This window comes from Equus caballus, chromosome 17 (genome assembly GCF_041296265.1).
Source record: "Equus caballus isolate H_3958 breed thoroughbred chromosome 17, TB-T2T, whole genome shotgun sequence".
NCBI classification, from domain to species: domain Eukaryota; kingdom Metazoa; phylum Chordata; class Mammalia; order Perissodactyla; family Equidae; genus Equus; species Equus caballus.
Window position 1 is genome coordinate 24467445 of NC_091700.1, and position 9063 is coordinate 24476507.

General features: G+C 39.9%; 1 protein-coding gene and 2 non-coding genes across 8 annotated transcripts; all 3 read left to right on the top strand.

The window, feature by feature from the left end:
* The first annotated feature begins 3745 nt into the window (after positions 1–3745).
* RPL21 (ribosomal protein L21) lies at positions 3746–8517 on the top strand. Of its 6 annotated transcripts, XM_070240190.1 has the most exons (7): positions 3810–4030; positions 5362–5458; positions 6201–6279; positions 6571–6632; positions 7211–7323; positions 8034–8184; positions 8377–8517. In XM_070240190.1, exons 3-7 carry the CDS (start codon positions 6213–6215, stop codon positions 8464–8466), a joined length of 483 nt encoding a protein of 160 aa, XP_070096291.1. In that variant the 5' UTR covers positions 3810–4030; positions 5362–5458; positions 6201–6212; the 3' UTR covers positions 8467–8517. The 6 variants fall into 6 exon arrangements, with proteins under 6 accessions (XP_001491540.1, XP_070096291.1, XP_070096290.1 ...); XM_001491490.6 differs by lacking the exon at positions 5362–5458 and having other exon boundaries at positions 3746–4030; XM_070240189.1 differs by lacking the exon at positions 5362–5458 and having other exon boundaries at positions 3999–4279.
* Positions 7025–7095, top strand: LOC111768723 (small nucleolar RNA SNORD102). The gene has a single exon (XR_002801193.1). It is a non-coding gene; the product is annotated as a small nucleolar RNA SNORD102 (small nucleolar RNA).
* LOC111768728 (small nucleolar RNA SNORA27) lies at positions 7365–7492 on the top strand. Its single transcript, XR_002801197.1, has one exon. It is a non-coding gene; the product is annotated as a small nucleolar RNA SNORA27 (small nucleolar RNA).
* Positions 8518–9063: the final 546 nt, after the last annotated feature.

Below are 9063 nucleotides of genomic sequence, written 5' to 3' on the forward strand. Positions count from 1 at the left end.
AATTTTGGAATTCATTTTGGTATACTACTATTTTTATTTTCTTAGTTACACTTTTCTTAGGATAATAGTAATATGATTTTGGTTTACTTAGCCAGGACCAACTGATGAGTGAGATAAATGACAGAATATGCTAAAAAAAAAAGAAAGAAAGAAAGAAAAATTGACTTAGAAGTAAAATTTTGCTATGACAAATAAAGGTTTTTTGAAAAAGTTATCTAAAACAGAAGTAATTGTAACTACTTTGGTCACAGACATTTGGATTTCCTCTATAATTAAAACATCTTATTAAATTCCTAGCTATCTAGACATCTAAAGCAATGTATATATTTAGGAAGTAAGACGGTGAGAAGGAAGGAGCCGTTTGAAAGGCAAAGGAAACAGCATGCATAAAGCCCGTGAGACTGGAAGGAGCTTGCCGGGTTCAGAACTGAATCAAGCACTGGGAGACACAGCGAACTGAGAGGAACCACGTGAACCTGAAAGATACGCAAGAAGTGGTCCACGCAGGACCCTGTAAACCTCGGTTAGGAGTTTCCATTTTATTCTAAGAACAATAGAAAACCTGTGGAGGGCTTTAAGCAAGGGTGTGATGTAAGGAGCCTTCCAGTTTTAAAAGATCACTCTGGCTACCATGTAAAAAAAAGGAAAGAGCAGAGGCAAGGGAGAAAAAAGTGACCTCAATGAGGCCACTGCTAGTTCAGGCAGGAGATTCCAGTGGTGGTGGCCATAGAAATGGAAACAGATAGGCCATCTGGAGATATATTTTGCAAGTGGAACAGGGAGAAAATTTGTCCATGGATTGGATATGGAGGGGGTAAGGGAAAACTTAAAGACGAAACCAAGGTTTCTGGCTTATGCCACTTACTCACATGGGAAACTGGAGCAAAAACAGGTTTGGGAGTGGAAACCAAAAGTTTTATTTTGGACATGTGAACTTTGAGATGCTAAAGGGTATCCAAGAATAGATGTCAGGTTCAACAGAAGTTTTGAGGAAGAGGCCTGAATTAAAGAAATAAATCTGGTAGTAAGCAGAAGAGAGATTTAAACTTATACTTAAAATTAATAGCTGTAAATGGAATTACCTAGGAAGAGACTGTAAAAACAGAAAAGCAGGGGAACTAGTTCCAAGTCCTGAACTCGTTCCTTGTCCTTATTTAGAGGACAGGGAGAGAAGGAAAAACCAAGAAAATAGGCTGTGGAGCCGTCAGAAAGGGCAGTGTTTCAAGGAGGAAGGAGGGGCCAACGGAGTCCAAACCTTCTGATTACGAAAGACAGGAATGGGGAATGTCTTTTCGTTTTGGCAACATGGAAGCAGCTGATGACCTTGACAAGAACAGTTTTAGTGGCATGATTGGGGTGGAAATCAGATTAAACTGAAAACAGATTGGGAAATGAGGAAGAGATGACAGTGTTCATGTATTGGTTAAACCATACAAGTGTCACCTGAAATCTGACAGTTTTTCATGTACAAAACCAGTAATTTTATATGATTCTTTTTTTAAAAGTTTGATGGACGAAAACATGGGGCAGTAGATGGACAGGAAGATGGGGTTAAGTAGGGTCAGGAAGGAGATGGTTTCGGGTTTTAAGTGAAAAGACCAGAGCATGTTTGTCTACTGATAAAAATTAGGCAGTCATCAGCTGAAAGAAAGGTGGAGAGAAGGGATGGGAGATTTGATCATCAAATAAAAAATGTGAGATGGTCTTTACAGATAGTCGGTAAGCAGACTCACCCTGGAGCGGCAGTGGGGATGCTAAGCACCACTGAGTATCCATTTGAGAATGGGTTACCACGAATTTACAGCAGGGGTTAAAAACTCAAATGCTTATGGGGCGAGTCAGGCAAACAACTGAAGCAGGCTGAGTGGACACAAAACTCAAGAATACACGCCCAGTCTAAAGGTGGAAGCCACTGGATTGCTGCCACCAAGACTGTCAGCCCTATGTTGCCAAATCTTCTGACGTTTTAAGAGAAGCCAGAAATCTTGATTTTTATGTAATACATCTTAATTTTAAAACACTCTATGTGGTGAAAAAAAACATGTCTGTGTGCAAAAAATATAGCCCAGGGATGACTAGTTTATAGTCACACCAGATGGCCTGTTTGCAAGATTTTCCTCCATAATGCTCAGCTGTGGAGATACCACCATAGAGAAGGGAGAGGTGCATCTATCCAAGGCTGTACATTTGCTAGGAGAGTGACATAAAAGAAGAATGACTTGAGGTAGTTGAAAGGAATGACTCTAATGACGAACTACCAAAAATTCAGCTGGATAAAGAATACAGAAGCCAAAGGGGGTGAACCGTTACAGTGAACGTGGAGGACTCAATGTACTAGAAGAATCAATGAAGAGTGAATGCTTATTCCTCCTCAAATTCTTGAGCAAGTGAGCTTAAGGGCTAGAGACTGTGGTCACAGAATGCATAAATTCAAGTTTTTGGAGCCTATGCAGTTTTTAGAAATTACAAGTCCTGATGCATCAGGGGAGTGAGTCAAAGAAATGCAAATTTCAAAATCAATGGGATAACATTATTTAAATTCAAACAGGTTTTTTTTTTTTCTGCTTAGCTGATTTTTAGAAAATGCATTATAAAAATAATGCATACATTCATGAGAAAAACATCAGACACACTCCAATATTGGGGCATCCTACAAAGTACCTGACCAGTTCTCCTCAAAACTATCAAGGTCATCAAAAACAAGAGAAGTCTTGGTTTTGGATATGAGGTAAAAATTAAAAGATATTAGGTAAAAATTAAGGAAATCTGAGTAAATTTTTAATTTTAGTTATCAATAAGGTACAATTTTTGTTCATTAGCTGTTACAAATGTACCATAAAAATGTTAATATTAGGGAAAGCTGGGTGCCAAGTATATGGAAATTCTCCATGCTATTTTCTCAAAATCTTCTTATAAATCTAAAACTACCCTAAAAAATAAACTCTATTGAGAAAATAATACATATTAAAAAGTATAATGAACCAACCAATGACGTCTCAGATATTCATTACCCCTCTGAAAAATGGTCAACAGTTAAAATCTCCCTTATATCTCTTTCTTTATAGTCTCTTCCTTACCAGACATGACCACACTTCTAAATTGGATTTTCATTCCCTTGTACATATTTGACTACTTTCACTACATATGCATATATACCAATGCGCTATACAGTACTGTTTTATAGGTTCTAAAGTTGTATGTATATAAATTGTCATATGTACATTCAACATCTTCCTGCTTTTGCTTGATACTTCTGGGTTCAGTCTTGATTGACTGGCACATAATATTCCACCGTGAATATCCCACAATGTACTTTTTCTCTTATTGATGAATATTTCCAACATTTTGCTTCTACTCACAGGGCTGTTATGTACATCCTTGTCCACATATCAAAGTTTCTGTAAGATATATACTTAGCGGAATGCTGAGATGTAGTATTTGAAAATTTTCAGTTTTATTTTGCCAAATTATTTTCCAAAGTGGTTGTAACGTTTAGGCACCTACCAGGAGGTGCGTAGTATGTTTTGACGCATTGGGGGGAAAAACTTTTGAAAGACATACAAACTGGACAGTATGCTTGCTTCACTACAGCTTGACTTGCGTGCCCACGTAGTGATTTCTACAAACAAACAGCTGCTACAAGCGCCCCAAGGAGCTCAAACACCCGGGACCAGCGGCTCCTGGAAGGCTGGACACGGAGCCACACGGCCGCATCCGGCGTATCCGCTGACGCAGGGGCGGACGTGGGCACGCTGGGGCGTCAGCGTCTGTTTGACGCCCTTAAAGGCCCTTTTCTGGGCTGTCTGGCAAGATCCAAGTATCAGCTTGTGCCGGTCGAGTGTCTCTTTTTCGCAAGAAAGGAAAATATCCTCACAGGCTCTCCTGGTTCTTAGGGACGACACTTTTCCCCAGAAGAGTCTCTTTCGGCTGGCATTTCTTTCAGGCAGTGCGGCGGGCAGCCCGCAGGCCCTTGTAAGGCGCGCGCCACGGCCCCGCCTCCTTCCTTTCGGCCGGCGCCGCCATCTTCCAGGTAGGGCCTGCGCGTGGCTCCCGGCGCCCCACGTTCCACGGACTCAAGTCCCAACCCGGGGGGCGCGGCGGCCGTGCACTGGGGCGCTGGAGAAACTGTCTAGCCTGTTTGAGGCTCACTGGCCTGGATGATGGAGCTCCGTCCATTTAGACCCGGAGCGGGGGCGCCGGGCGGGGGGCTGAGGACCAGCTGCTATGTCGCGGCTCTGCGGGGGGACAGGCTTGAGAAAAACGAGACCGAGTCGCTGGGGTGAGGTCATATGGGTCACTCGGGAAAGAATTGATCTTTCTTGTGTCCCCACGGCTTCACCTTCCGTATCCCGGGCTCTCTCGGACAGGTTCTGTGGGGCCGCGTGGCCTGGTGCCTTTCCAACTGCTTCCAGTGTGGCATTGGTGCCCCTCATCTGAAACGTAGACTAGTAACGCTGTAGGGTGGGAACTTCGGGGTGGTGGGAACGGGCGGAAAACCAGGCGGCGGGGTGGGTGCCCCCGGAGTAGCCCCGCACCGCTCATGGGTAATGCGTGAAGTGACTAAGATCGTTTTTGTTTTGGCCCCGCGTGGCACTTCGACGCGGGGAAGTACTTTTAGGTTTTGCCCCGGTGTTGGTAACGCGAGGGCGGCATGTGTTGTGTGGAGGGGTTCCCCAACAGCTATGTGTGTGGTTTGGAAGTTTAGGAGAAAAGTGTTGGATAATCACTTAATCTTTAGTGTATCTTTTTGTTTAGTTTGTAGATAGCCAGCTACGGGAGTCGAGCAAACTGCAGTTTGCACCCCATAATGGGGCCCATTTTTGGTAGTTACAGAATCTAAAGCATCATTATTTCCCACTTCAGTGTTGTTTTAAAAAGCGCATTGAACTTTATGAGCTTTTGGTATTGATGTAAAGTGGATTTCTTAATCGGGAGATTAAGGGTCTGGTGCCAGGAGCATGGGCTCTGGAGTCGGAAATGACTTCCCTTACTGATTTTGCCACTTTGTGGCTCCATAAAGTGACTTGGGCCAGCAGAGCGTCTCTTCTTGTGTGTGAACCTAACACAAGTTTATATGAACTTAATATAAAACGTAGAGATTTTGAGGATTAGAACAGGGTGCTTGGCACTTAGTAGATGCTTACTTGCCCGTTTTAAAAGTAAAGGATGCGGCCTCAGTAACAATGCTTTGGCTTTCATAGGTTAGGTGAAACTGTGTGTCTCCTTGGCAGATGAGTTTTATGAAAAACGTACACTGGAGTCGCTTTTCTTTAAGATTAAAGAGTGTTAATAAATTGATGACGATTCATGTTAGAATAGCCAAAAAGTTAAGCCTGACTTGTATATTTTCCCTTGTGGTAGGAGTGATTGCAAGCCGTGGTAGTTCTGCTCTTGGATGACCTGAAGCAGTTGAAACGTTTTGCAAAACGATAAAAGATCCAATTCTGAATACCTATAGGTGAATTCATCGATACTGATAAATTAGCTACCATTTGCTGTTAAGCACTTTACCTGTGCTAGGAATTGGTTAGTGCTTGTAGACATTACCTCAGTTAATTGTAAAAGTATTAACTCCATTTTACAGATAAGGATCAGGATTTAAATGTAAGTGTCCAGCAAGTAAAGGGCAGAACCTATGTGAAAATTAGGTCAGTGATTATAAAGTCTGTTTTTTTCCTTTACATTTCCTAGTAAACAAACAATCTCTCTAGTAGTGGATTTTTGACAGTTAATAGATGCTGTATGGGGGAAATAATGCCACAAAAATTAGGTTGATAAGGGGTTTAATCCACTCTGTAAAAATGCAAGGCTGAGTTTTGTCGTGTTTTCCAACAAATTATCTTCTAGTTAGTAATGCCATTGCCCTTTTAATGGGATACAGATAATGCGGTGGAAGGCCTGTTGTGTTTTTATATTCTAGTAGAGAAAGTACTGGTTTGGATTTTAAAATCTGCTTCTGCTACTTAGGAATTTTAATGTTACAGAAACTTGGGTAGTTTTGGCAAAGATCTTGCTAAAATGATGGGGTTTTTACCCTTTATAAGAAATAATGATCGGTGAGCCACCTTTTTAGATTATCCGCTAATTAATTTTGACGTTGCTGCTGAAATGTAAGAATTTGAAATTACAGGGTTTTTGGTTAAAGGGGCAGATACCAATTTTGCAGTTGTATTTGACTGTTTAATACATTCTGGTTTCAGTAATTCGCCAAAATGACCAACACAAAAGGAAAGAGGAGGGGCACCCGCTATATGTTCTCTAGGCCGTTTAGAAAACATGGTGAGTAGGTTCATCCTCCTTGAGAGCAAGCATGGCATACATTTGTGTATTATTAATACATGTGTCTTACGGTTCATATAATGTGTTCTCAATAAATGGCATTAATTGACCAATATGTATCTAACTTATTTTGTAATAAATACAAAGCATGAATTTTATATAGTAGTTCTTAGATTGTCAACTAGCAAGATTGTAAAATATAACTGTCAAAGGTGGCGTGTGTTAGTGAGGCTATGTATTTCACTGTAGACTTTAATCTTGATACTGACTATACTGATTTTTTTTGGACAGGAGTTGTTCCTTTGGCCACATACATGCGAATCTACAAGAAAGGTGATATTGTAGACATCAAGGTAAATTATAAAATTGGAGAAATAACCTACAGAATAACATTGGAACCTAGAAGTTTGGATTTAATCTAATAGTGAGATTTAATTACTTGTCTATATTGCATCTGCTGGCTCCTTTCTGTTCTCCTAAATGGGGAAAAATCTATTGCCTGAATAAGAGCTCATAAGAGTATAGAATGGCTAATTTAATTTTAACTGAGAAACCAGAGTTTTAAGTGCTATTCTTAAGTCTAAAATTTTTGTCATTATTTAACAGCTAGGGGGAAAAATCATAGGAGTTGAGGTGAAAAGGAATACCTTAGTGCAAAATGTAATTGTTGTTGGAGATTACTGTTAAAATAATAGTGAAAGCTGTGTTCTTTTGTGACTAATGTGTAAATGTATTGACACTCTAGAGCTTAATGATGATTGCCTTTTTGATTGCTTGAAGCAACGTGAAAAACACATTTCACCGGCTCTGAAAGCTCGAGTTGCCATTTAAAAGAAAAAAAAAATCTTAGAATATCTTAGTTACTTTAATAAAAATCAGGGTTTAAAAAGTGGGAAATTTCCGGCATAACATTTATCTCCTTTCTTCACAGGGAATGGGCACTGTTCAAAAAGGAATGCCCCACAAATGTTACCATGGCAAAACTGGAAGAGTCTACAATGTTACCCAGCATGCTGTTGGCATTGTTGTAAACAAACAAGTAAAGTGAGTAATGGCAGTTTTTTGTGGTGATTAGTATTTCCTCATACCCCCTTTTCACTTTGCCAATTGGACTTATGTCTTTATTGGTCATTCAGGTGGGGGAAAGGAAAAGATCCTTTTAAAACTCAAGCAAACTGAGTGTTTGTCTTGTATCCTGTCAGAGGAAACAAATTGAAAGAGACTTACTGGAAAATCTTATGGGAGTTAGTATTAAGCAGTTGTTGTTTTCAGTGTAAAAAGTTTAATAAATTTAAATTTATTAGCAATCTAGTTTTAGTTAAATTATTTAGTATTTCAGGGTCTGTCACCTCATCAGAAGAGAGGGCTTAAAAGTGGGGATGTTTGCCTCAAGGCCTCCTCCAGTAAGATTAATAAATGATTCTAATGTAGCCCTCACCTTGTTGACTTAGTCTCTCTACGGGTAAAAGGTTGAGGGGCCAGTCCCATGGCCTAGTGGTTAAGTTTGGCTCGCTCTGCTTGGAGGGCCCGGGTTCTGTTCCCAGGTGCGGACCTATACGCTAATTGGCAGCAGTGCTGTGGTGGTGACCCACATACAAAATAGAGGAAGATTGGCCCAGATGTTAGCTCTGGGCCAATCTTCCTCAACAGAAAAAAAGGTTCATGGCTTATTTAATAAATGAAACTGCTAGAAAAGTTTTCTGAATTTCAGTTATATTTTTGATGAAGCATTTATGAGTTTCTGCTCTCTCCAGGGGTAAGATTCTTGCCAAAAGAATTAATGTACGTATTGAGCATATTAAGCACTCTAAGAGCCGGGATAGCTTCCTGAAACGTGTGAAGGAAAATGATCAGAAAAAGAAGGAAGCCAAAGAGAAGGGTACTTGGGTTCAACTGAAGCGCCAGGTGAGTGCTTGACAGAAGGTTTCTTCGTATTGATCTTAGGAACTTTAAAACTGTTCCTCAGCGATACTATTATATGAAAGTTAATGAAGTTAGAGTTGAGTATATTGGTTATTTCATTGGTTCTGAGAATGCTTGGGAATTGAGTTACAGTACTTTACATAATGATTCCCTTGCCTTTTTTTTTTTTAATAGCCTGCTCCACCCAGAGAAGCACACTTTGTGAGAACCAATGGAAAGGAGCCTGAGCTGCTGGAACCCATTCCCTATGAATTCATGGCATGATAGGTGAAAGAAAATAAAAGACCTCTGCGCTGTAAAAAATGTTTCTTTTAATTGAGTGTAAGTGTGGTGTCCCTTCCCCTAAAGAAATATTTAAAGCAATCTTAAAAATTGTCCCCTAAATCATTGGATGATGTCTTTACTATTCAAATTTAGGGTTTTTTCCCTTGATGAAAGATGTGAGGTAGTTTACTGTGCAGCAAAGAATATACTCAGTTGGTTAGGAAACTGTCAAATATTATTTATAAAATATAATAATTTGAAACTAGTCTCTCTAAATTCCTATGAAAAAAATTTTTAAATAAATGAAAGGTTATCTGTTGTATTACAGTTAAGCTCAGGGAAACTTGATTACTCATGATTATATCATAAACAGCTGTGTTTTAAGGATCTGGAACTTGCCTTTGAGGCCTACTGCTTAAAAATAGATTGTTTAAAACACTTTGTCCTTTGTGAGTTACACACCAGTTCTGAGTTGCTTCACCTTCTCATGGAACAGGGCTCAGAAAACAATAGTGTTTGGGATAATTTGAAACTAGAATATCATCTTTATTTCAATTAAGAGTAAACATTTATATAGCAGTTAATGTGTGGCATTCT

Coding starts and splice junctions, on each gene's coding strand:
- RPL21 (XM_001491490.6), top strand. CDS start 6,213: ATGACCAACACAAAAGGAAAGAGGAGGGGCACCCGCTATATGTTCTCT. Junction 6,280..6,570: donor TAGGCCGTTTAGAAAACATG/GTGAGTAGGTTC, acceptor TTTTTTGGACAG/GAGTTGTTCCTTTGGCCACA. Junction 6,633..7,210: donor GTGATATTGTAGACATCAAG/GTAAATTATAAA, acceptor CTTTCTTCACAG/GGAATGGGCACTGTTCAAAA.